The 27575-nt window shown below is 55.5% G+C and overlaps 1 protein-coding gene across 1 annotated transcript in view; it reads left to right on the top strand.

Moving 5' to 3' along the window:
• LOC103271262 (SH3 and multiple ankyrin repeat domains protein 3-like) overlaps window positions 1-27575 on the top strand; it is a gene marked incomplete at its 3' end in the record, with an annotated part of 128956 nt that overhangs the window by 59625 nt on the left and 41756 nt on the right. The window contains exon 8 of the mRNA XM_008068719.2: window positions 9104-9181. Coding sequence (XP_008066910.2) covers window positions 9104-9181 — 78 coding nt within the window. The remainder of the gene's footprint in view (window positions 1-9103; window positions 9182-27575) is intronic.

The raw sequence follows: 27575 nt of genomic DNA, 5'->3' as shown, positions 1-27575 counted from the left end.
TGGTGAACACGTGTGTCTTCTGTTCTCATGTTTAGCCCAGACCTGGCAGAGACTTGGATCTTCCGGGCTGCCTCTGTGTCCCAAGGGCTGACAGTCATTGGCGTGTTCGCAGCTCCTTGAGGACTCACACACATGAATTGATATGAGGGGGACCCAAAAAATCCGGAATTTCCTTGCAGGGAGTTGTGTTTAAACTTCAGTCACTTCCAAAGTCCTCTCTGTTTGAAAGCGATACGCCTGTCGAGATGCTTTTTCCATGGCTCAAAACGTTTTTTGAACTCGTCTGTGTGGATGTCGGTCAGCGCTTCTGACGTTTTTTGTCCCACCTCTTCCACGTCGGCAAAACATTTGCTCGGGGGACTTTCTTCCTCCGAGGAAGCAAAAACGTCACCTAGGGCAAGATTGTGTGAATAGAGAGGGTGGGGCACGGCACAGGGATCATGCCGTTTTTTTAAGTTTGGAGCCTCACTTTTGTCGCCCAGGCTAGAGTGCAGTGGCACGCTCACGGTCACCGCAGCCTCGGCCCGCTGGGCTCCGGCGATCCTTCCGCCTCAGCCTTCCAAGTAGCCGAGACCACAGGTGTGCGCTGCCACACTTGGCTAATTTTTATTTTTTTGAGTTGGAGTCTCACTCTGTCGCCCAGACTGGAGGGCAGTGGCACGCTCCCGGCCACCGCAGCCTCGACCTGCTGGGCTCCGGCGATCCTTCCGCCTCAGCCTTCCGAGTAGCCGGAATTACAGGCATGCGCTACCACGCCCAGCTGATTTTTTTTTGATTTATTGTAGAGATGAAGTCTCGCCAAATTGCCCAGGCGGGTCTCAAACCCGCGGGCTCAGGCAATCCACTCACCTCGGCCTCCCAAAGTGTGGGATTCCAGGCTGAGTCACCAAGCCCGGCCTAATTTTTTATTTATTGTAGAGATGAGGTCTCGCCAAATTGCCCAGGCGGGTCTCGAACCATGGGCTCAGGCAGTCCTCTCGCCTCAGCCTCCCAAAGTGCTGGAATGACAGGCTGAGCCCCCAAGCCTGGCTGCCATTTTGGGTGGAAAACTACCAAACACTGAGCATGGTGTGGGCAGCGGCCCTGGTAAATCATCCATCGTGACATGGGCAAATGCGTGGAAAGAATCTCCAAAAATGGGCAGTCCCCTCCCACTGTGGGAGCTTTTCTGTCCTCTTAATAAATCCTACTTTTTTAAAAAAAAAGAATCTCCAAAAACAATTCACTGAAGCCAAACGCAGCCTCTCACAGCAACGCTGGCTGGTCCACGGACACCAGCGGGTTCCTCGAACACTCAACCGGCAAAGTAAACCTGTACCACAGGGGCCCACCCTTGAACAGATAATTTCGGTTTTTTTGGGGTCCCCTCATATGTGTGTTCAGGCTGTCTCTTCCTCCGTAGCGTGGAAAGGAGGGTGGTCTGGGACCAGCCACGGGTGGACCTCGAGGCTGGACGTGTCCTCGGTGGGCACAGTGCCGGTCTCAGATGTGCTCCTCGCCAGGGAGGGATCCTTTATTGAGGGAAGCATCTTGGAGAATTCACACCAAGAGGAACATTGGCGGTGAAATGATTCTCTTCTTGATGCTTTTGGTTCTCGAAAACATGCACATCGCTTCTGCATGTACGCTGCTGGTGCATTCGGAAGGACGGAGCCCTGTCAAAGGAGCATCGCCCGTGGGGCATTCGCAGCTGGCAGCCCTGCAGGAGGGCACACAGCCTCCTGCCGGCACCAGCCGGTCACCCCCATTCCTTTCTCCCCCTTTCTGAAGCCGTGGGTTGTCGCATTTCGTGATGACCTTTCCGGGCCTCCCCTTCCTTGGCTGTAGAATGGGTTTCCTGCTATCCCAAGCAGGGATGCCTTGGTTGTCAAACCAAAAGACCCAGGTCGATCTGTTTTCTGGACTTCAGAATGCTCTTGCACACACATGCATACACACGCATAGACACACGAGTGTACATAGACACATGTGCATGCGTGTGCACACACATGCTTTGAGATGTCATCACTATTAAGCCTAGTGAACCATTTACTCTCTCTTTTCTTCTCTCTTTCTTTTTCTTTCTCCCTCCCCCCCAATTCTCTCTCTCTCTTTCTCTCTCTCTCTCTCCCTTTTCGATGAGGTCTTGCTGTGTTTGCCCAGGCTGCTCTGGAACTCCTGGAGTCAAGCAGTTCTCCCACCTCAGCCTCCCAACGTGCTGGCATGACAGGCATGAACTGCCGCGCCCAACCGTACCCGTTACTTTCAAAATAGCTGACTGGGCCCTGATCTTGCTACAGAGTCCAGTAAGCACCACCGTGACCGACCACGGATCTATTATTGATGCAGTCCAAGTCATCGAGTGAGTGGAAGCTTTCGCTCGGGTCCAGCTTGTGTCCCCCTGGAGGGACCTGGGCTGGCCAGGAATTGCTCTTAACCCTTTTTTGGGAACGAGACGTCCTTTGGAGTTGGGAATTTCCAGGGAAAGTTCTTGTTGAGAGGAAGGAGCATGAAAGTGACTCGCAGACGTCCGGGGAGGGTGTCCCCAGTCCCTGCCCTGAGAGGTCCTCTGGGTTCTGGTTGCCTGGCCGCACTTAGCTGGCTGAGACCTTCCCAGGCTGGGTGTTTCTTCAAGCCACTGGGCAGGGTGCACTGACAGCCCAGGGCCCAGTCAGTTCAGGATGAGACCCTCTCCCAGGGCCAGCCCTCACGTCCCCTTGGTCCCCCACCTCGGCGGGGCCCCCTCCCTTGCTGTGCCCCCGTGCCCAGGAGGGACAGTGTCAAATTCCTCCTGTTCCTCCTGCGTCTCTCTCGACCTCAGCCTCGCAAACTTCCTCTGCTGTTCTTCTTCTCTCTTATCAAAGCCAAAAAGCCAAGTTTTGCTCGCTATGACCTGATTGTTGTTTAATAAGACCCTTTGGGTTGTGAATGACAGGACCCCACTGGGGCCGTTGATGGGAAGACCAAGGACCCCTCACCAGGACACGGCGAGTTCTGGAAGCCGCCGAAGAGAGGCAGGGCTGGGCCAGGACCTGAAAAGCCTGGGGGCGTCCGGTCTTGTCCTGGTGGAGAGGGGTGCGTTTTGTGAAACTGTTGCCACGTGGGCCACCCAGTCCCACTCTCTGGTGGGGAGGGGCCGTATTCATACGTGTGGGCCCCTCTCCTGAGGACCAGGGGTCACTTTTTTTTTTTTTTTTTTGAGTTGGAGTCTCACTGTCACCCAGACTGGAGTGCAGTGGCCGCTCCCGGCCACCGCCGCCTCCACCTGCTGGGCTGCGGCGATCCTTCCACCTCAGCCTTCCAAGTAGCTGGAACTACAGGTACGCGCTACCATGCCCGGCTAATTTTTTTTGATGTATTGTAGAGATGAGGTCTCGCCTGCCCAGGTGGGTCTCGAACCCACGGGCTCAGGCAATCCGCACCTCAGCCTCCCAAAGGTGCGGGATTACAGGCTGAACCACCGAGCCCGGCTCAGGGGTCACTTTCTAAGGACAGGGCATCCCTGGCGGTGGAAGGAGACCCCTAACAGGACCAACCACGGGGCACCAGGCCTCTTGCATCTTTACCCAGCTTGGTGTCCACACCAGACAGAGAGGGAAATTGAGGCTGGAAAGGCTTGTCAGGGCCCAGAGCCAGTGAGAGGCAGAACGGCTCTGAAGCTTTACTCAGCTAGCTGTCAACCCATGTCCCTGTCGCCAGCCTAGTTGGGGCCTTAAGGCCACTGCGAACATGTCCAATGTCGTGACATTCTGCTGACATGATCAGGTTTCTGTGAGCACACATTAGAGTCGGAGAGGTGCAAGAATTCTTTATTAAAACAGGGATGAGCAGGCCTTTTTCCATCAAGGCCCAGAGAGTAAATATTGACATCCTTGTGGGCTGTGCAGTCTCTCAGAGTGACTCAGCCCTGCCTCTGTAGCCCTGAAGTAGCCATAGAAGACACATAAGTGAATGAATGTTGTCCTGTTCCAATAAAACTTTATTTATACAAACGTGCAAGATGTGACCCATGGGCCACAGTTTGACACCCTGAGATAAAATAACCAGACCCAGAGTCTAGACCTGTCCCTCCCAGGTGTGTGGCCTCAGGCATGGCAGAACGAACCCCAGGGCTTGTTTTCTTAAACTCTGGATTTTATTGTATCCCAAACCACGGAAAGATGTGTTTGCAAGCATAGTTGTATCCTTTTAAATTCTCTTGTGTTTTTACGTTACTTGAAGCAATATCGTGGGACTTGGTCTTGTCATCGGGTAGGTGAGCCAGTCTTCCCTAATCAATCCCTTTTATGAGGGGAACCCAAAAGAAACCGGAATTATCCTTTCGCGGACAGGCCCCCTCATAGTCCATGCTAGGTGGGTGTTCTAGGAACCCACCGGCATCTGTGAACCAGCGAGCGTTGTTGTGAGGGTCTGCGTTGGGCTCCAGTGAATTTTGGGGGGGAGATCCTTTCAGCGCCCCTGCCCATTTTCTGATGGGTGATCGACGAGCACGCCTGTCTACCCTGCACTGAGGGTTCAGCAGTTTTTGACCCAAAATGAGCTGGCCTCCGTGCCCCACCCTCCCTCTTCACCCAATCTCATCCCGAGCGACGTTTTTTTGTTTCCCCGATGGAAAAAAAAAAGTCCTCCAAGAGACACGTTTTGCTGATGTGGAAGAAGTAAAAGAAAAAATGGCAGAAGACATCAACATGGATGTGTTCAAAACAGTTTTGAGCAGTGGAGAAAGCGTCTCAAGAGGCGTATTGCATCCGACGGGGAATCTTTTAAAGGTGACAAGTTTAGACATGTAAGAATAAATACACAGTTTTTATAGATAACTTCCCATTGGTTTTAGTCCCCCTCATCGTATGTCCTCGTGGTTCTGTCCTCTAGAGACCCCTGGCTTACTGAGGACAGATCAACACACATAGGCTCATGGCAGTCATTCGGAGACTGTAGAAATCTCTGTAAAAACTAGATGTCCACGTCTGGGCTGTCCCCGGGGTCCCACTCCTAGATACTGGGAAGACCCCCACGGTGTTTGGATCATTGCACGTCCCACGTGCTCTCAGCTTTGCTTCTAAGCACAGCGGACTCCTAGCGCGCGTGTGTTTCCCTGTCTTTGCTTTTTGTCACTGAGCCTTTCATCTTGAGTGTCCTTCCTTCTGTCACCTAGGTTTGCCTGGTCTCTCGCAACCACTGCACTGTGGGCCTCTGCCTATTGTCACGCCGCGGTCCTCAGGGTCCCCCTTGGCCCTGCAGTGAGGGGCCCAAAGAGAGCAAGCTCTGTCTCTCTTTCTGCCAAGTAAGCAAGTGGCCATCTTCTCCAACACCTGCTGGGCTGGGACCAGAGTCTGAATATCCCAGCACAGACTCAGTGTCCACGTGGGGCCTGGCCAGCCGGGGCGAGAGGTTGGTGGGTGTTGGGCAAGGGGACGTGTGATTCATATAGAAGCCGGCGTGTGACGGCTGTTCTGGGGTGCGCCTTTATTCGTGGTTAATTCCCACCGTCCATGCCGTTGAGGCCACCCAAGGCGGGCTGGCTTTCTTCAGCATGATGGATACTTTGGCTGCGGTTAGGGAACTGCTTACGAATTGTAGGGTGTTTGCGACGTTCCTGGCCTTCACCTGCTCAGCGCCATTAGATCATCATGGTCAGTCCAGTCAAAAGGACCTCCATCACACAAGTGTCTCCAGTCACGTGTCCCCTAGAAGGCAAAGTCACCTCCTAGGGGGTTGAGAACTGCTGCCCCAAGAGATGGGAGACCTTGGGGATTTTGCTTCTCATTGAGCTGGAGGTGCAGAGGCTCTGGGGGTCCCTGTGACAGTCTGAGCTTCCCCCAGGGGGGCAAGACAGGACTCTCAGCACCCCGCAGACCAGTCTCCATGCTCACTTCCCCGTGCCCAATGGGTTCCGTGGCATCTGTGGCCAGAGCCCCTCTGTGCAGAGGTGGCCTCGGGAGGTGCTTAAGGTAGCAAGCCCCCACGTGTGCAGGGGACTTCTGAAAAAGATGGTGACAAAAGCCAGCCATGGGCGCAGCTGAGACCCCCAGACGCCACTGCTTGGGACATGGCAGTCGGTTCTTTTCCATGTAACTTAGCTCTGCCCTGGCCTGCATCTTCTGTGTCCAATATGCAGCCCAGGACAGCGAGTCACACGGCCCCACAAAATTTTTTTTTTTTTTTTTTTTTGAGTTGGAGACTCACTCCATCACCCAGGCTGGAGTGCAGTGGCACACTCACGGCCACCCCAGCGTCAACCTCCTGGGCTTTGGCAATCCTTCTGCCTCAGCCTTCGAAGTAGCCAGAACTACAAGCATGCACCACCATGCCCAGCTAATTTTTTGACACATTGTAGAGACAAGGTCTTGCCAAGTTGCCCGGGATGGTCTCGAACCCGCAGGCTCAGGCAATCCACTCACCTTGGCCTCCCAAGGTGCTGGGATTACAGGTTGAGCTGCAGAGCCCAGCCCACAAAATCTTTTAACATCTTTTTTTTTCTTGAGTTGGAGTCTCACTCCGTTGCCCAGGCTGGAGAGCAGAGTCGATTCGCTGGGTTCCAGCAATTCTTCTGCCTCAGTCTTCCAAGTAGCCAGAACTACAGGCGTGCACTCCGATGCCCAGCTAATTTTTGATTTTTTATTGTAGAGACGAGGTCTTGCCAAGTTGCCCGGGCTAGACATCATGTGTTTGTCGTGTTTATTTTATTCGTGACCCCGTGCGCCATACCATTTTTGAAGTTCACTATCTCGCCTTATTCCTGACGTCACTTTCTGGCAGTACATACATCTGTGAACAGCTGTTTTCTTTTCTTTTTCTTTTTTTTGAGTTGGAGTCTCACTCTTTGTTGCCCAGGCTGGAGTGCAGTGGCACGCTCACGGCCATTGTAGCCTCGACCTGCTGGGCTTAGGCGATCCTTCTGCCTCAGCTGTCCAAGTAGCTGGAAATACAGACACACGGCTAGTTCTTTGTGATTTATTGTGGAGACCAGGTTTCACCAAGTTGCCCAGGCTGGTCTCGAACCTCTGGGCTCAGGCAGTCCTCTCACCTCGACCTCCCAAAGTGCTGGGATGGCAGGCTGAGCCACCCTGCCCGGCCAGCTGTTTTCACTGAAGAAGCACACAGAAAGCAAAATTCGAACAAACGTTTCTGACGGGCACCTTGAGAACTCACCGAGAATGGCAACCACATTCATTGAACCAGACATGGATAGATTCATTTGACGAAAACAACGTCCCATTTCCCTCTAGTTTTATATTCTCATTTTTCTACACTTTATAATAAAAATAAAATAATTCTATCCTGTAGATCCACTAACTATTTTTTGTAATTTATGCGCAGCCCAAGACAATTCCTCTCTGCTTGATGCAACCCAGGGATGCCGACAGGTCGGCCACCCCTGGATCAGACTGTAGGTCGAGGTGGAACACCCAAGATATGCCCAGGGCAGGGCTTTGCTGTGGCTTGCATGGCACCGGCAGCCCAGGGTCCGGGAGGGGAAAGTGCCCATGCCCGTGGCGAGCTGACCTGCTAGGGACACTCACCTGGACTGGCTCACTGACACGCTCTTCCAGAAACAGTTTACTTATTCTACCTAGCCGATTGTGTTTGCCAGGCTGAATTATTCTCATAGTGAGTGTGTCTCCATCTGTATCCCACCTTTTTTTTTTTTTTTTTTTTCACTTTTTACAAAAATTATAAAGATGTGAGGTACAGTTCAGGGTTAGGTATACAAACACTGATTATGTAAGTACCCTTGTTGATGAAGTGTGCCCCTCCCTCCCCTGGCAGTTTCCCTCACCTGCCAATCCCACCCCCACCCCACCCCCAGTTTCCCACTACTGTCAGTCCCTTTCTTATAGAATGATAGTTGTTCAAGGTCGGCTTATGAGTGAGAACACGTGGTACTCTGTTCTCTCTTTCTGTGATAGGTCGCTGAGTAGGATCGACTCTAAATCCATCCAAGCTGCTGCGAAGTCCATAAGTTTGTCCTTCTGTGTGGCTGCATAATATTCCATCGTGTATATGTACCACATTTTTTTTATCCAGTGCAGCTTCGATGGGCAACATGGTTGGTTCCATGTTTTTGCTATTGTGAATAGAGCTGCAGCCAACATGCGTGTGCAGGTATCTTTTTTGTAGAATGATTCACAGCCCACCTTTTTCAGAAGTGCCCTGCACACTTTTCATTTGTAGCGTTCCCCCTTGGGAGCTTCAAAAGGGCTGGCGAGAAGTTCTCTTTCAGCCCCAGGGGGCAAACAGTAGGTGCTCAATCAATGTACAGGCATAGATTTGTTTTCACCATAAAACTCCATAAGAGATAACTTTTGGCCTGCTTTTAACAAACACTAAAAAAATAAGTCTACATATTTATTTATCTATTTGAGTTGGAGTCTTACTCCGTTGCTCAGGCTGCAGTGCAGTGGCACACTCACAGCCACCCCAGGGTTGACCTGCCGGGTTCCGGCCATCCTTTCGCCTCAGCCTTCCAAGTAGCCGGAACTACAGGCACATGCTATCATGCTGGCTAATTTTTTAATTGATTTGTTGTAGAGATGAGGTCTCACCGGGTTGCCCCGGGCTGGTCTCGAACCCGCGGGCTCAGGCAGTCCACTCGCCTCGGCCTCCCAAAGTGCTGGGAGGACAGACTGAGCCACGGAGCCCGGCCGAGGCTTGCCTTATTTTACTTGGAAGTGCTTGCCTATCTTCCCATCAATCTGTGTTCATCTTCCGTGTTTTGTCCTACAACTGCCCAGGTGAAGAACGTTCTAGAATGTGTTTCCACTTTTCCCTATTTTGCAAGCCGTGTGCCGTCTCCAGATTTTCTTTCTTTCTCTTTGTATTTTACTTACGGCATTTCACGTGTTACCGTTTTACACACACGCAAGATGTTCCGTAAAACACAGCCCTACACGGCAGAGTTGTTTGGCCACGGTGGTACACACATCTTAGGTTTGCGTAGACCCCACCAAGCTGTCATTGGAAGCCTTGGTGGCAGGGACACCTCCCTCCTCCTTGCAGCTCTGAGGAAGGAAACCTGCCTTCCCTTTCACCAGTGGATGTGCGTTTCTCTTGAGGCCGGATTTCTTTGGAGGACACCCATGCCACCATTTACAAACAGGTTTTCTTTTTTTCTCATTCGCAGGACAGCTGTGCCCGAGTGCTGCTGTTTCGAGGCGGGAACAAGGAATTAAAGAACTACAACAGCCAGACTCCCTTTCAGGTAAAGCGCATGCTCACCGACAAGACGGTCCCGTGTATGGACGGCTCTGGGGACAGCCCTGAGTCTCCGCACGTCATCCTGGACGTCCGACTCGAGGGTGCTTTTTGCGCTGGGGATGTTTTGTGTGCCTGGAGGCCCCAGTCTGTGGCTCCGTCTCTTAGCGCTGAGGCTGACCTGTTCCCGTGTGCCTTTTTGGCCCTGGCTCACTTCCTGTTAGAGCAGACAGACTCCTTTGAGGAGGTAGCTCTGGGAGCCCGTGAGGACGCGATCCTTTCCGTGGTGCAGCCGTTGGGAGATGCCGGCTTCCCCACCCATCCGTTGGATGGGGTGGGTTTCAGGGGAGTCTCATAGGGGGGAGGGTGGCGGGAGCTTGTCACCTGGGTCTGCCGTCCCAGAGTGAAATGAGATCAGCCCCCGCCAGGCGTTGGCCACATGTTCCATGGTAGGATACACATGCCCAGGACCTAAAAAATTTTAAAATGTGCAGTACATAAAACACAAAACGTGACACTGTAACCATTTCAGCATACACGACTCAGTGACATTCAGGACATTTGGAGCTTTTTCATCACCCCTGCAGGAAACCCTGTACCCCCTTGTCAGTCGCTCCCCGGTCCCCTCTCCCAGCCCCTCACTCAGCAGTTCTCAACCTTTCTGGCCTCTGGGACCGGTGTCAGGCATGACAATTTTTTCATGGATCAGGGTCAGGAAAAGTATGCAATCAAACCTCCCTGCTGATGGTTCACCTGTATTTGCAGCTGTCTCCAGCGTTGGCATCTCCGTCTCAGCTCCATCTCGTATCATCAGGCATTCAATTCTTATAAGGGGGCCGGGCATGGTGGCTCAGCCTGTCATCTCAGCACTTTGGGAGGTCAAGGTGAGAGGATTGCCCGAGCCTGGGGGTTAGAGCCCGGGGGTTAGAGACCAGCCCGAGCAACTTGGTGAGACCTCGTCTCTACAATAAATCACAAAAACTAGCTGGGCGTGGTGGCGTGTGTCTGTAGTTCCGGCTACTTGGAAGGCTGAGGCGGAAGGATCGCTTGAGCCCGGCAGGTCGAGGCTGTGGTGGCCGGGAGTGTGCCACTGCCCTCTAGCCTGGGTGACAAAAGGGAGACTCCAGCTCAAAACCAAAAAATTCTTATAAGGAGCCCACAACCTAGATCCCTTGCATGTGCATTTCACAGTATGGTTCATGCTCTTATGAGAATCTAATGCCACAATTGACCTCATGGAGCTCAGGCAGTCATGCAAGCAATGGGGAGTGACCATAAATACAGATGAAGCTTTGCTCGTTAGCCACCTCTCACTTCCTGCTGTGCTTCTCGGTTTCTAACATGCCATGGACCAGTGGTACCCAGGGCTGGGGACCCCTGCCCTGAACAACCAGTTGTTACTTTCTGTCTCTGTGGATTCGCCTGTTCTGGGCATGTCGTAGTAATGGACTCACACACGGTGTCACTTTTCGCAGCGTCTTCTTTCACTCTGCGTGGTATCTTCAGGGTTCGTCTGTGTCACAGCATGTCAGCGACTCAGTGCTTTTTATGGCTGAATCATCTTCCGTGTAGGTTACAGAGTTCATCAAGCTTTGATGCAGTTGACCAGATGGCAGGTAGTTTACGGTGAACGTAACTTCTTTTTTTGAGTTGGAGTCTCACTCTGTCGCCCAGACTGGAGTGCAGTGGCCGCTCCCAGCCACCGCAGCCTCACTGCAGGATCACCTCCGGCGATCCTTCCGCCTCAGCCTTCCGAGTAGCTGGAATTAGAGGCATGCACTACCACGCCCGGCTGATTTTTTTGATTTATTGTCGAGATGAGGTCTCGCCTGCCCAGGCGGGTCACGAACCCGCGGGCTCAGGCCATCCACTCACCTCAGCCTCCCAAAGGCGCGGGATGACAGGCTGAGCCACCGAGCCCGGCTTGAATGTAACTTTTTAAAGCCACATATTCTACGAGATAGACATGCCATTTGGTATTCTACACAGTCGGAACTTGAACTTGAAAACTGATATGGCCATGATTCTTCCTACTTGAAAATAATTTCTCTATCTTCTTGAGCTGAGAGAGGACTGTCGTTGGGAACGGGCTTCCACGGATGATTTTACTAATCCTCTTCTTAGACACGACTCCTGTTAAACTCAGGCTTGGCATGTCGAAAATGAACGAGTTCAGTTCAGCAAGGGGGTCCCAGATGTTTGATAGCCACCTTAAGGAGTTTAGGGAGTTGTGGCAAGCCTGGAGTTTAGTCTCGAACCTTGCTGTTGGTGATGTGTAATGCAAAATGGATTGTAGAAAGGGGTTCCTGGCTTGCTCGTAAGGAATTCCAGCTACTCCCCAAGAAATATCCTCTTTCCAGCAGTGAAGGTGAGGATGCTCTGAACTCCTTCTGCTTTGTGGTGTGACATCTGTCCCCGTGTGGTCAGCCATGCCATAGAAGGCTTGGTTTAAACTTTTTTTTGCCATTGAATAATATATTTCTTTGGGGCTTTTTTTTTTTTTTTTTGGTGTGTCAAAAAGTTGCTTAGAAAACAGCAGCTTGGTCAGGTGGGGTGGCTCAATTCTGTCATCCCAGCACTTTGGGAGGCTGAGGTGAGGGCATTGTCTGAGCCCATGGGTTCAAGAACAGCCTGGGCAACTCGACAAGACCTCATCTCTACAATAAATCAAATATTAGCCAGGTGTGATAGTGTGCACCTGTGGTTCCGGCTACTTGGATGGCTGAGGTGGACTGATTGCCAGAGCCCAGCAGGTCGACGCTGTGGTGGCTGTGAACATGCCAGAGCACTCCAGCTGGGGTGATAGAGTGAGACTCTGACTCTAAAAAAAGAAAAAGAAAAAGGAAACAGCAGCTAATGCCCTCTGAATCATGATGAGCTCTTGGATGATATGAAAGAGCCATTTCTTGCCGGGCTCGGTGGCTCAACCTGTAATCCCGCGCTTTGGAAGACCGAGGTGAGTGGATTGCCTGAGCCCGCAGGTTCGAGACCCACCTGGGTAACTTGGCGAGACCTCATCTCTACAATAAATCAAAAATTACCCGGGGTGGTAGCGCGTGCCCAGCAGGTCGAGGCTGCAGTGGCCAGGAACATGCCACTGCACTCCAGTCTGGGCGACAGAGTGAGACTCCAACTCAAAAGAAAACCATTTCTGAGTCCTCTGGGTGGTGGCTTGTATCCGCTATGTGGCAGATGTAACTGCTATGTGGCAGATGTATCTGCTACGTGGTGTTCTAGGGAGGGAAGTCCTCCCGGGCATCTGGGATAAAAGGGCCAACATGGCTGGCGTCCCTGCCTGTCAGCCCCATTCCTGCCCCATCACTGCAAGCAGTGACCACCTGGGGTGGGGACGCCCTTCTTTTTTTTTCTTTAAGTTGAAGTCTCACTCTGTCACCTAGACTGGAGAGCAGTGGCACGCTCCCGGCCACCGCAGCCTCCACCTGCTGGGCTCTGGTGATCTTTCTGCTTCAGCCTTCCAAGTAGCTGGAACTACAGGCATGCACTACCATGCCCGGCTAATTTTTGATTTATTGTAGAGATGAGGTCTCGCCAAGTTGCCCAGGCGGGTCTCGAACCCACGGGCTCAGGCAGTCCACTCACCTCAGCCTCCCAAAGCGCTGGGATTACAGGCTGAGCCACCAAACCCGGCTGGGGACGCCCTTCTTAACCTGAATCCTGGTCACCACCGCCAGTGACCATCTGGGATGGGGACACTCTTCCTATAGGAGTCCTGGTCACCACAGACAGTGACGATAGGGGATAGGACCTCTTTCTTATGAGAGTCTTGGTCGCCGCAGCCAGTGACCACCTGGGATGGGGACCCCCTTCCTATGGGAGCCCTGATCACCACAGGCAGTGACTACCTGAGTTGGAGACACCCTTCTTAACATGAGTCCTGGTCACCACAGGCAGTGACCACCTGGGATGGAAACCCCCTTCTTACGGGAGTCGTGGTCACCACAGGCAGTGACCCCCTTCTCGTGTGAGTCCTGGCCAGATGCCCAGTCCACCCTCCCAGCAGTGAAACTGTCCCGGCACAAACTCCACGCCCTCTGCCTCAGTGTTGCCAGCGGTGGTCAGTCAGATGCCACAGTGGTACCAAGAGAAAATGGTGCAAATGTCAAGGAACCAACCAAGGGCACGTTGCTCAGGGAGCCAGCAGCCTGCCATCCAGCCGGTCTGCACGGCGGGCTCGGGGGGTGCCTGCCCAGCTTGCTTCCTCCTGCTCGACTTCCGCCTCTTGTTTTAAAAACGCGGAGACTGGATTCGCGCAGCGGAGACTGGATTCGCGCAGCGGAGACTGGATTCGCGCAGCGGATCCTTGCCCGTGAACTACCCCAGCTTTTATTTTTCTTTCGCCATTCTCTTCTCTCCCCCAGTTATGAAGAATGGATCATTTGATACTGAGTTTTGGGAGGATGACGGCTCACAGCCTCATTTCAAAGGGATCAAGTCTGTTCTCTTGGACAGCGTTGGTGAGATTCAGCTGCTGTGGTGAAGGCGGCTTTTCTAAGAAAGCTTGGGGTGTTCCTCGGGCTCCGCCTTTTGCTTAGTGATTTGGCCATAAGGCTGAGCCCGCAGCCTCAGCAAGACCTGAGAATGAGGGAGAAATGCAGTTCTCTGACCTCACCCCAGGCCCAACCCAGTCAGCATCTGGGGGCAGGGCCTGGTGCTCTGTGGTCTGCTAGGTCCTCCAGGAATTCCGATGTCTGCTCTGGTTTGAGAACCAGAAGGTGGATGGAAGTGACTTATGAAAGGAGGAGATGGAAGAGGAGGAGCAAGGCTTGAAAAACTCCTTGGGTGTGTTTTGAACAGTGTTGATGGTGCTGGTGATAGTGAAGGTGACGGCCGTGGCAACGGGGGTGATAGTGATGGTGGTGATGTCACGGCGATGAGGGTGAGATGGTGGCGGTGATGGTGGCTGCTGTTGGTGACGTGATGATGACAGTGATGATGCTGATGGTGAGATGGTCATGGCGAGGATGGTGAGGTGGTGGTCCTGGCGATGGTGGGCATGGTGAGGATGGTGAGATGGTGGGGGTGATGGGCGGTGTTGGTGATGTGATGACGACGGTGGTGGTGAGATGACGGTTGCGGCAGTGATGGTGACAGCGATGGTGAGATGGGCATGGGAATGACGGCGAGATGGTGGTGGTGCTGTGATGATGGTGGTGGTGAGATGGTCATGGCGAGGATAGTGAGGTGGTGGTCCTGGCGATGGTGGCCATGGTGAGAGTGATGAAGATGGTCACGGCCACGATCGTGAGACGGTGGGGGCGATGGCGGGTGGTGTTGGCGACGCTATGGCGGCGGCGATGGCGGTGATGGGGAGATGACGGTCCTGGCAATGATGATGGTGGTGGCGGGGATGGCGGGGATGATGGTGACGTGATGATGACGGTGATGGTGGCGATGGTGAGGATGGTCGTGGCAGTGGTGGTGTGATGACGGTGATGTGGCGGTGGCCATGGTGGTGGTGATCAGGATATCGGTCCCAACAGCAATGATGATCATGATGAATCTTTCCAATCGCACAGAGTGGCAAAGCTCACAGATACCCTTCTCTGTGTTCTCATGCAACGTGCAGCCACCCAGTGAGGCGGGCCTTTTCATCTCCAAGGCATGGGAGAAATGGAGACACAGAGAGACAGATCATCTAATTCCCAAATTAGGTAGTGGCGAGTCAGTGGGCTCCAGGCCTCCCACCTTCCAGTCCAGTGCTCAGTCCAAGACAGCAAACATCCTGGTTCCGAAGACCAAAGAGAAGCAGAACGGAAGAGCAGTCTCAACACAGAAGACCCTGCCGCGGAGGGCCCACAGCAAGGGAGAGAGCCAGCCAGGGGCTGTGATGGTTGCTGTGATGTGTCCGCTTCACAAGGCTCTGGCACCCAGTTACCCACTCGTGGGCTGACATGGGGCTTGCCATGAAGGTGTATTTATTACAGGGGGTTGTCATTGACAATCAGTTGACTTTGAGTAAAGGAGGGTACCAGCAGAATGTGGGTGGCTTTATCCAATTTGTTGGAGCCCTTAGGAATGAAGACTGAAGTCTCTCAGAGAAGAAATCCTGCCTGAGGGCTGCAGTGTCAACTCTTGCTGGGGCTTCTAGCCTGCTGGCCTGGCCTGTGGATTTCGGACTTGCCAGCTTCCACAATCATGGAAACTGATCCCTTAAAATAAATCACCCTCTCTGTGTATATATGTATATATACACACATGCATATATGGATGTGTAAGAGACACACAAACATATACATATCTGTACACACACGTATATTCATACACACACACACACACACACACACACACACACACACACACCCACTGGCCTGACTCTCTGTGCACTCCAGCTGACCCATGGGACAGAAGTGAGGAGTTGGTCCTGCCTCCTGACAGCTGCTCTTGGAAAGTGGCTGCCGCTGGGCTTTGGACACAATGGTTTCTGTACCTGGTGTGGTATTTTGGGAGCCAGTGGCCTCTCTCCCCGCTTGTCCCGTGTCGCCGGTCTCCAGGCTATTTTTGGGGGCCGCTAATAAGATGTCCAGAAGCAGAGAGAGGGTGGAGAGTGTCAGGGAGAAGGGGAGTGCCACGAGCGCGTCTAGCATCGTTGAAAGTACCGCTTGAATGTGGTGGGAAAGGCGGGGGTGAGGTGGGAAGCAGGCAGCCTGGATGGCTTTCTGATGGGCAGTGTCATCTCGGTGGCTTTGGGTGGACAGTCTCGGGTTCCTAAGGGGACCTGATGAGGCGCAGAAGCTGCTGGGCGCCAGCCCCGGCATCCTCCCTCACCCGTCCAGCTGCAGGAAGAAGAGGGGAAAGCCAAACGCCAGAAACCAGCACCCGGATTTCTTTTCTTTTATATGGAGGGTCTCACTCTGTTGTCCAGGCTAGAGTGCAGCGGCATGATCATAGCTCACTGCAGCCTCGACCTCCTGGGCTCAGGCGATCCTTCTGCCTTATCCTCCCCAGTAGCTGGGAACACAAGCATGCACCACCACACCCGATTAATTTTTTTTTGGTAAAGACGAGGTCTTGCTCTGTTACCTAGGCTGGTCCAGATTCCTGGGTTCAGGCGATCTTCCTGCCTCGGCCTCCCAAAGTGCCTGGATTACAGGCGTAAGCCATCACGCCCGACCCGGATTTTGAATTCCTGGGCGCTAAGTTACCCATCCCAGGGTTGCGACGACCTGTCTCCTGACAGAACTGGTGTCGCAGATGCTGGTGACAGTGTTCTGTGGTCTCCTGCTCGCCATGGTGGCGTCCCTTCTTTGGACATGGCCTTTCCACAGTCCATTCGCTTGGGGAGGACACAGCCAGAAGATGACCGTAGCTCTCCGGACACGTCAGCTCTCGGCTTCTGTCCCCTCGACACTCCGAGTGTCCCACGTACTTGTGCACACAGCTCCGAGCTGAGTTCCCACACCGAGCGACCCTGCCAGAGAGGGCCGGGCGAGTGTTCTCGTGTCACACGAGGAATGGGTGCCAGGTCCCGTGACCCCCAGTTATGTGGTTAGCAGCAGCTGCTCTGGTGACAGACAACGAGGGAGGTGGTGAGTGGGCGCTCGGGTGACGTCACGCTTCTGGGTGACAAGCAACATTCGCCCAACAGACCCTTCTGCTCCCTGACCCCTCGGCGTCCCTCAGAATCCCTTTCCTTAAGTGATTTCAAAAAAAAACAAACTGTTCGGTCGGTCGTGCCTCTGTTTGTTGACGTGTGCGTGGATTTGAGAGCAAGGTCAAGGTGATGGTGTTTTCTCCCAGAATGCTTCTCTTCCCTGTTGAATGTCACGAGCTGGGACGACCCTGGGTGTCCCCTGCGAGGCTGCCGTCTGTGTTGCAAATGGCGGGGGCTGATTTGGACCAGTTGAAAAGTCCGTGTAGGACTGTGCATTAAACACACACATGGACACATGTGCACACATGTATACACATGCACACACGTGCAACGCAGTTCTTTGAAAGAAGCCTGTCAACCCAGCGCAGGCAGGCATTTGTCCGGTGACATCCGGTGACATCCGGTGTCAGGAGCTTTGTGGCCCTCGGCTCGAGGGTGGTCCTGGGGTCTTCCCTCACCCACCACCATGTGTCGCCCGCACCCCATCTGCGAGCCGTTAAGTGACTGGACCGGGGTGGGCCCTTGACCATCTTGAGACTGACCCCAGCCCGTCTGCCCACTCAGCACCACCGCCTGGCCTCTCGGCCCCCGAGCCAGGCACATACTCTGCGTCTCAGCAGGAGGTTGGTGGAGGGGGTGGGGTGGGAGCCAGCAGTGGGTTGGTGGGTTTGAGACGGGAGGGGTGGAGTCAGCGTGTGGGAGCTGTTTTCCCAGTGCGGGAAGGGAGCTGGACATATCCCAGCACCTCCAAGTCTGGCAGGCCTCAGCCCCGGACTGGCCCTGGCTTTCAGCAAGAAGACAACACCCCACCCCTCTACCGGGGGTAAATGATTATCTCAGGCACACACAGGAAAGACGGCTGCAAAGCAGAGAGTGGCAAGGAAAGAAAGCCGACCACGTGGAAGGCGAAGGGCCATGGGGGAGGGAGAGAAGGGTGTGGCCAGTCTGGGTATGACCGGACGGGCCGAGGTGGGGGGCTGGTGTGTGCACCCAGGGGGAGGTCTGGAGGGGACGCTCTGTCCTCTCCTGTGACTCAGCTGTCCACCTCTGTCCCCGGATGTGTAGGGCTTCCCCACTGACGGCCAGCCCTGGGGCAGCGGCTCATGGCCTGCGTGTCCCTTCAATTCTGATCCCGCCTGCCTGGGCTTGGAGTCAGACCCCCAGGTTAAGGGTTCAGGCCCCGCTGCCGCCCCCCTCCCTATTTCAGATGCTCAGCACCAGACAACTCTTTGCCTGAGTCTCCGATGGCACGCCCCCCCCCCGATTCGAACATTTGCTGGGTGACTCTCAGCACTCAAGAGCACCGCGCATATGCACACGCTCTTACCAGCGTATGCTAAAGGTTTCAGCGGAGCCCGTGGGGCTTCCACGTCCATTCTGGGTGCACCCTCCTCCCCACATCTCCACCTGTCTCTCCCTGCACCCTGGGAAAGTCCTCTCAACCCTGTCTTTGAGGTTTTGAGGGAGGCTTCCTCTTGAAGGCATGGGCGTCGTGGATGGAATCCTTGGCCGTTGGTGGCTTACCCCAGCTCTGCCCTTTTCCTCTTCCCGGAGCAGAGGCGGTCCGGGGCATGGACGTTCCATCCCTCTAATCGCGGGGTTGGTTCCCTGGCAACCAGCTCCACCCGTAGGGACTTCCCAAAAGTCACCTTATTGCCGTCTACTCAGCACCTGTTGTGATGAGTAGAGGACACCCATCCCATCTTGACCGCGCTTGTCACACAGGAAATTCCGAGGGCTTTGGGTACCCTATGCCAGGAACAGCGCGCGAGACCAGATATAGATAGAAAATGACAAATCAAAGCCACCCAGGCCACAGCAGAGGCGCAGTGTCTGGAAAGGACGTGGTGTATTCACGGGAAGGGGGTGGCACTGAGGCGGGCTTGTGGCCCGGGCTGCTGTTGGTCCCCACCCGGCAAGGCGGGTGAGGGAGTGTCATGGGGGTGCTGGGCTAAGTGATGGCTCCCCACAAGGCGTTGGGTCCTCACCCCTGGTGTCCGCCGCCTCTTGTGGCAGACGCCTTGCAGTTGTGACAGTGAAGGGCCTGGAGACGGGACGTCACCCGGAATCGCAGGGTGTCTTAGTCTGTTCATGTTGCTATAAGGGGATACCTGGGCCGAGTCATTTATTTGCTGATTCATTCACTCACTGGAATTGAGGTCTCACTCTGCTCCCCAGGCTGCAGTGCGGGAGTATGTGCTCAGCTCACCGCCTCGACCCCCTGGGCGATCCTCCTGCCTCAGCCTCCCGAGTAGCTGGGACTCCTGGCGTGTGTCTCCACACCTGGCTTATCTTTTGACTTTTTTGTGTAGAGCTGAGGTCTCGCAACGTGGCCCAGGCCGGTCTCAAACTCCTGGGCTCAAGTGACCCTCCCGCCTTGGCCTCCCAGGGTGCTGGGATTACCGGTGTGAGTCACCCCTAGGCTGGGCAGTTTATACAAAACAAAGGTTTCTGTGGCTTAAGGTCCTGATGGCTGGAAAAGTTCACAATTGGGTGACTGCAACAGGCGAGGAACTGAGGCTGCTTCTACTGGTGACAGAAAGCAGAAAGGGGGGAAAGGGGCATACTCTTTGTAACGAATAGAGTGAGAATCCCCCTGCCCAGGACATTGTTCTACCCATGAGGGGACCCACCCAGGACCCCCAGATACCTGCTACCGGGCCCCACTCCTAACCCCACCACACTGAGAATTCTTTTTTTTTTTTTTTGAGTCAGGGTCTTACTCTGTTGCCCAGGCTGGAGTGCACTCCCAGCTCCCCGCAGCCTCGACCTCCTGGGCTCAGGTGCTCCTCCCGCCTCAGCCTCCCAAGCAGTGGGGACTACAGGCGTGCACCATCACACCCGACTAATTTTTTGGCGTTCCGTAGAGACAAATTCTTGCTATGTTGCCCAGGCTGGTCTCGACTTCCTGGTCTCAAGCCGTCCTCCCGCCCCAGCCTCCCAAAGTGCTGGGATGGCCTAAATTTCAAATGAGGTTTGGACGGGACAGACATCCAGAGGACAGCCCTGGGTGCACCCGGGTCATCACCACGGTCCTCCCAAGAGGACACACTCAGGGAAGGAGGCCACAGGGAGACGGAGGGAGCAGGGTGGGGGCGAAGATCGGACGATGCCGCCAGGAGCCCAGGACCGCCGGACCCCCTGGAGCCCCCAGAAGCTGGAAGAGGCAGGATGGGCCATCCCCCGGAGCTTTTGGGGCAAGCACATTCCTCATACCACCTCGGGCTCAGCTCAGCGATACTTCTGTGGCCTCCTGGCCTCCAGAACTATGGACGATTTTTATTGCCGAAAGCTGCCCAGTTTGTGATCATTTTGTTCCAGCAGCCGCAGGGAACAACCCCCAGAGGCCAGCTGTGTGTCCTGTGTCTCCTGCTCCAGCCAGGGCCACCTGCTATTTCCGGTCCCCAGAGCACAGCCCCGAGCCAGCCCTGCTTTTTGATGGGAAGCGGCGCCCGCTAGGGTGCGTGTCTGCTGTTTGCCACCAAGGGAAGCCACCCAGGAAAGCCACGTGCCAGCGCCAACACGAGAACACTTTTAGCACCCGGAGCGGCGCCACCTCCATCACCAGCCGCCGTCGGCGTTTTGCACTTCGTGGCTTGATGAAAACCCGTTTATGCGGACCAGACAGCCAAGCACCGAGACGGCGTGCCCGCAGTCACTTAGAAGGAGAGAGGAGGAAGCGGGCGCAGCCCGTGCTGGCAGGAGACGGTGGCTGCCACACGCGTCCCGGGAAGCGTGCTGTGTTGTTCCCACACCGTGTCTGTGAGCAGGAGGGAGGGGTTTCCAGAGCTCTCTTCCTGATTCTCAGTCACCCGAGCGGATGGTTCATTTCGGGTCTGAGTTTGCTGAGGCACGAGGCCTCCGCCGGGATCGATGTCCTACGCCGGGTACACAGGCCACTCAGGACACAGACCCGGCGGGGGCCATGGCAGGTGCCTGGCGCTCCCGTCCGCACAGCCTGGGTGTAAATCCTGCCCCTGGCTGCTGCTTGCTGGGCGGTCTCAGGTTTCCGGCCACTTTGGATTCACTTCACTGTCTCTGAATGCCCCCAGGCTGGGTTGGAGAGTTTCCCCCGAGATTCATGTCTACCTGGGCCCTGTGAATGTGGCATTATCTGGAAACGGCCTTTGCAGACGTGATCGTGCCGAGATGGGTCACACTGGATTAGGGTGTCTTTTTTTGAGTCAGGGTCTTGCTCTGTTGCCCAGGCTGGAGTTCAGTGGCAAGATCACAGCTCACTGCAGCCTCAACCTCCTGGGCTCGGGCGATCTTCCTGCCTCAGCCTCCCAAGTAGCTGGGGCTAGAGGCATGTGCTGCCATGCCCAGCTAATTTTTTGATTTTTCGCAGAGACAAGGTCTCGCCATGTTGCCCAGGCTGGTCTCGAACCCCTGGGCTCAAACGATCCCAAAGGAGCCACCACGCCCGGCCTGACAGGTATCCTTTTAAGAGAGGAAATAGAGACACAGACACACACAGATCACAAGCACACAGGTCAGGCACATGCAGATCAGATACACATGTCAGGCACACACGGGCCAGGCACACACACAGGTCAGGCACACACATATGTCAAACACACACGTCAGACACAGACGTCAGGCACACGTGGGTCAGACACGTATGGGTCAGGCACGCACACACATCAGACACACACACGTCAGGCATACATGGGTCAGGCACATATGTCAGACACACATCAGACACACATCGGGCACACGTGGGTCAGGTACACACACATGTCAGACACACACGTCAGGCACACACACGTCCAGCACACAGATCAGGCACACACACATGTCAGGCACAAACATCAGACACACACATAAGACAAACATTGGGCACACACAGGCCAGGCACACACACAGATCAGGCACACACACGTCAGACACGCACACATCGGACACACACGGGCCAGGCACACACACACGTCAGACACACACATGTCAGACACACATGTCAGGCACAAATGGATCAGGCACACACGTCAGACACACACGTCAGACACACACGTCAGACACATCAGGCACACACGGGCCAGGCACATACACATCAGACACACACACACGTCAGTCACACACATGTCAGACACACACACGTCAGACACACATCAGACTGCCACGTGGGGACGGAGACAGAGGTGGGAGTGATGCAGCTACAATCCACGGCACCCCCAACACCCCCAGAGCTGGAAAAGGCAGAAGGGTTCCCCCTAGATCCCCTGCAGGCGCACCGCCCGGCCGACACCCGGCTCTGGGTCCCCTGGCCTTGCAAGCTGGGACCGTGTAGACCGCTCCTGTTTGAAGCCACCCGTCGGGCTTGCGTGGTTGTGCAGCTCCAGGAAACCCCTGCAGCCCGCCCACTTCTTGGAAATGGGGACAGTGGCCGCAGTGCCGGGACTGCCAGGAAGTCCCCGGGAGGTCCCACAGGTTGACCTACAGTTGCCAGCGTGACCTCAGGACGAGGTGTGGCCTTGGGAGGGGGCGAGGCCCCGGGGTGGTGCCCGCATGATGGGCTTCGGACCCTGACGCCTGTCATCCCGGCACTTTGGGCGGCCGAGGCGAGAGGTTCGCTCGAGGCCAGGAGTTCAAGACCAGCCTGGGCCCCGTGGCGAGACCTTGTCTGTGCAAAATGAAAAGGTGGAAGGGAGCTGCTTTGACCTCCCGCCTGAGGACGCAACAAGCCATGCCGTCTTCACACCGGGACCCGGGAAGCCCGTCCTCACCAGACCCCGCGTCGGCCGGCACCTTGATGTGCTCTTCAGCCTCCAGACTGTGAACCATGGATCTCCGCCATTCTTAAGGCGCCCAGGTGGCGGTGTTTGATTATGGCAGCCTGAACCGAATCAGACTCGCAGGGGACGGGGTCCTCCCCAGCACGGGAGCAGACCGGCCTTGGGAGCCCACGGAGGGAGGCCTGCGGTGTCAGCCGGGGCCGCGTGGGCGTGTAAGGTGGGACGGGGCAGGGACTTTATTTCATGGTGGGAGGTAGCCGTGCCCGGCTGGCACCTCTTGGTCCCAGCCAACGCTCTGTCCCAGCAGCTCACAGCCGTGGTCTGGAGCCTGGGTCACCGAGCCCCCTGGGGATGCCCGGGTGGCCACGCCGGGTCTGTCTGTGCCTTCCTTGGCTCCGTGAGAAGGAATTAGAGCTGGGGACAGAGGACGCCTCCCCGCACGGGCGAGCCGAGTCCCTGAGCCCACCCAGCACCGGGTCCTGGAGAGGTTTCTCATGGGATGCCCTTCGGGAGGGGACAGTGGGCCACACTCAGGGACCTGGCAGCGCGGTGTCTTCTGTCTTCAACACTCCCTGCCTGCGTTCCGCGTTTAAACTCTTACAGGATGGGGGGGTGCAGGGTGGGGCTTGGTTCTAGACCTTTCCACCCGCATGTGAATGACCAACCAAGTCATTCTCTTTATTTATTTCCTTATTTTGGTGCGTTTAGAAGCGGCGCAGTGGCAGAGAGCCGGGCACTGGTGGGTCCCTGCCATGTGTCTTGTAGTCACTGACCTTGTGAAGGGTGGGCAGTGAGCCCTGGCCCGACCCCAGCTCTCATCGGGTCGATAGGACGGCCGTTAACGGGCCACTGACCCACTGCCGTCTGGAGGGCCGATCTGACCCCAGGGAGCTTGAGTGTGAAAAGCTGCCCAGGGCTTTTTTAAAAAATTGAAGTTCCAGCCGGTGTTTCAACCTTCCCAGATTTCATATAAAAATTCGGTTTTCCAGGTTCCCTGTGAAAACAAGGGACTGTGGCCCCACCCAGGCAGCTTCGGGCGTGTGGACCTCCGGGGAGGCGGCCCCATCAGAAAGCTGTGCGCTCTCCGGCGTGCCACAGACCCCACCACTCCTTACGGTGCCCCTGGCTGACCTCCTCCTCGAGGGCACGCCGTTGCAGGGAGGGGTCGGCCCCTCACAGGTTGCTCCTTCTGGAAGTTCTTCTGTGAGTCTTATTTGGGATTCAGGCTCTGGTTCCCATAGAAACAGGGACGTGGAAGTTGCATTTCTAGATGGGGGCGTAGACATCCGAGTCGCCCAAAACGCCGCTGGTGTTCTGTGCCCGTCTGTGACGGAGAGTCAGCGGGCAGCGAATTCACGGTGGCCACCGTGCGTGTGAAGCTTCCGTAAGAGCCACACGCGTCTCGGTCCCGGGGAAACGCACCTGCCAGCCCACCAGGCCCTGCTTTACGGAGCATGCGTCAGTCAGATAGCAGCAAGGAAATGGATACACGTGATGTGTCGGGGTTAGTGAGCAACGCGCAGAAAAGTCAAACAGAGAGAGGGCTAGGAACTTTGGAAGCGAGGCCCCTGTGACCTCTGAGCAGAGCGGGAGGGAGAGAGTGACTGACGGCGTATCTGAGGTTGAGCCTCTCAGAGAGGGAGGCCGGCAGATGCAAAGGCCCTGGGGTCCGTGCGGGCCTGGGATGTTTGAGGAGCAGCTGGCCGTGGAGGTGGGGGTGGCCTGGGGCCAAGACCAGTGCTAGGAAATGAGGGGCCACGTGACCTGGAGAGGACCTTGGGTTTCGTCTCAGTGACATGTGCAGCCGAGGACATGCTGGCTCCAAGACGGAGATCTGTCCACGCAGCCGGCAGCCAGTCACGCGCCCGTGTGGACGGCAGGAGTCATCCCGGGAGCGTCAGCCGGGTCACGGGAGTCTCAGAGATGGTGACGAGGCAGCTGGGTTCAGCTGACACCCAGTCATGCCCATGTGGACGGCAGGTGTCATCCCGGAAGGCTGAGCCAGGTCACGGGAATCTCAGAGATGGTGACCGAGGCAGCCTGATCCAGCAGAACATTCTAGAGCTCGCTGTGCATTAAGGAGCCAGGGGATGCACGTGGCTGCTTACGTGCAAATGGCATCATATTTGGAGACGTGAAGTTTGGTGCCCCGGTCCTGTTTCCTGCCTTTCAAAGGTTCGGCAGCCAGACCGTCCCGGGCAGCCTCGTTCCAGAGGTCGATGGGTCCTCAGTCCAGAATGTCAGTGACGTGCTGGACCCCCCAAGACCCCGCAAGGGAAGACGCTGGGTCCGAGAGGCGAGGAAGTGACCCAGAGGCCACGGATGAGACGCGGGCTTTATTCAGGACCTTAGGCACAGGGGGGGTGGGCCAGGAGCGGCTGGCTGGGTGGGAGAGCTTCCTGCCTAATGTGGGGGGCTCGCGGGTCACATGGCGCGTCACAGAGGGCGGAGGCAGGGCTGGGTGTGAAGAGGGTGAGGTTTCATGCACAGGCGGCACGTGAGAAGGCGCTTTCCATGCGTCGCATGTGCACAGAATGGCTGCCAGTGCTCTCTGGGGGTGGGAATCACAGTATTATAAAGAGTATTATGATGAGCACGAAAACGAACATTACAACGAGCATGGTAATGAGCATTATAATGAGTATGGTAATAAGCACCATGGGTCACAGTGCGTATTGTATTGAGCATTCTGATTATTATAATGAGTATGATAATGAGCACGGTAACGAGCATGATAATGAGCACTGCGTATTATGAGTCTGATAATGAGCATGGTAATGAGCACCATGAATATTTTAGTGCATATTGCAATGAGTGGTATGATTATTATAACAAGTATGATAACGAGCATGGTAACGAGCGTCGTGAGTTTATAGTGCACATTGCATTGAGTATTATGATTATTATAAGGAGTATGATAATGAGCATGGAATGAGTATGGTATCAAGCATGATAATGAGCACTGCATATTATGAGTATGATAATGAGCTGGTAACGAGCACCTTGAATATTATAGTGTGTATTGCAATGAGCATTAGGATAATTACCGCGAGTGTGACAGCGTCGTAACGAGTACAGTAACGAGCATTACGTATATGAATATTACGGTGGGCATTGTGATGAGTGTGATAATACGCATTATAATGAATATGGTAATGAGGTAGAGGTGAACTGAAGCCATCCTAAGGTCAAGGGCCTTGACTCGGGCACGGACCGGGTCTGACCCATCCGGGGCCTGACCGCCTCGAGGAAGGGCGTGTAGAGCCAGAACATTCCCTGAGCTTGGAGGCAAGAGGTGGCCGGCAGGCGGGGGACCCTCCGCCCACGGCCTCAGCCTGCCCTGCGCCCCCCAGGCTGGAGCCAGGGGGAAGGGACATCCCAGGCTGGCCACCCCCAGCACCCCTCCCAGGCTCCAGCCCCGACTTAGGCCCTATCCCGGGTGTGCGTGTGTGGTCACCGGGTGTGTGTTGCCTGCCCCTGGGCACCCCAGGGCTGGTTGTAACCTTCGAGCAGGATGAGGTGTGTGTGTGCGGGGGAGACCTTGTGAACTGTCCTGGGTGGGGTTGGCCCAGGACGACGTTCTGAGTTAACTGGTGAACGGAGCAGGGCCTGGGAGGGAGGGTCGGCGGAGAGGGAGGCTGCGGAGGACGCCACCTTCACGGACCCCTCGGGAGACAGGAGGGGCGGTGTGGGCTCCTGGGGGCGAACAGAAAGGCGTGTCCTCAGAGCTCGTGTCCCTGCCCCCCCCCGGGGTGCTGTGGCCCCCGGGCCCGGGCCGGGCGGTAACCAGAGTCCCACGAGTCATCTTCGAGCAAAACAGCACGAAGCACTTGGGTAAGATTGCGACTGGTGCCTGCGAGGTACGTGCAAGCCACCGTCCTCCGTGCGCTTAGACAAATGGTTCTCGAGAACATGGGCCCTCCCTGGGGCCGTGTGCAGAGGCCACAGCGCTGCCCTCCCTGGTGTGAACACAGCAGAGACGTGCACAGAGAAGAAAGAGACCAAGAGGCCAGGGAGACTGGAGACAGGGCTGACCTCCCTCCAGCTGGAGAGAAGTCCCTCCCTGCCTGTGGGTGGCACTGGAAGCCGTGGGTCTCTGCATCCCGGAAGCCCGGCACCCGCGTGGGGAGGCAGAAGGGGTGAAAATGGAGACCTCGGTGGGATGCACCGTGGCCGACATGGCTGGTGGGGACCTCGTGGATGTCCTCACACTTCTCCAGCCACCCAGGCCTCTGCTTCTGCTTTGCATGAAGCACTCCATTCACACGCATGCCCCAGGGCCTTGGCACTGGCTGTCCCTGCCGTGCGGAGAGCACTGCCCCAAGGAGCTCGAAAGCACCCTGGTGGAAGTCCTCCTGTGGACGAGACCACCCCTCGCCACAGTCCCCATTCCCTGTGTAAGTGCTTCAAATGGAAAATGGGGAACAGCTGAGAACCACCTTCCATTAGAGGAAAACCATCCACGCAACAGACGGACATCAAGCTGGACGCACGACGCCAGTTAGAAACCGACAACTGCAGGAGCTGAAGGGGATTTCCAAAGTACATTCCGAACCCTGGTCGGTCAGCGCGGTCAGAGAGGATAGCAGCACCCTTGAAGGGGCTCTTGGAAATTAGTAATGATTAAAAACAGAGGCCAGGCTCAGTGGCTCAGCCTGTCATCCCAGCAATTTGGGAGGCTGAGGCGAGTGGATGGCCTGAGCCCGCGGATTCGAGACCAGCCTGGGCAACTTGGCAAGCCCCCTGTCTCTACAATGAATCAAAAATTAGCCGGGCATGGTGGCATGTGCCTGTAGTCCCAGCTACTTGGAAGGCTGAGGAGGAAGGATTGCCAGAGCCCAGCAGATCGACTCTGGGGTGCACTTTGAGTGTGCCTCTGCGCTCCAGCCTGGGCAACAGAGTGAGACTCTGACTCAGAAAAAGAAAAAAGAGGGTAGCAGGGGCGTTGGAGGGTCCTGACGTGTTCCGGGCATCCTCAGGTGGGTCCACCCGCCCACTCATGAGATTTCCAGAGGGAGTGAGCCAGGAGGCGCCAAGCGGCGACGCTGAGCAGAGGG

The sequence above is a fragment of the Carlito syrichta genome, unplaced genomic scaffold (assembly GCF_000164805.1).
Source record: "Carlito syrichta isolate Samal-C Ts95f unplaced genomic scaffold, Tarsius_syrichta-2.0.1 Scaffold109661, whole genome shotgun sequence".
NCBI classification, from domain to species: domain Eukaryota; kingdom Metazoa; phylum Chordata; class Mammalia; order Primates; family Tarsiidae; genus Carlito; species Carlito syrichta.
Note: the sequence above shows the minus strand (reverse complement) of the source record. Positions and strands in the feature narration are given on the sequence as shown.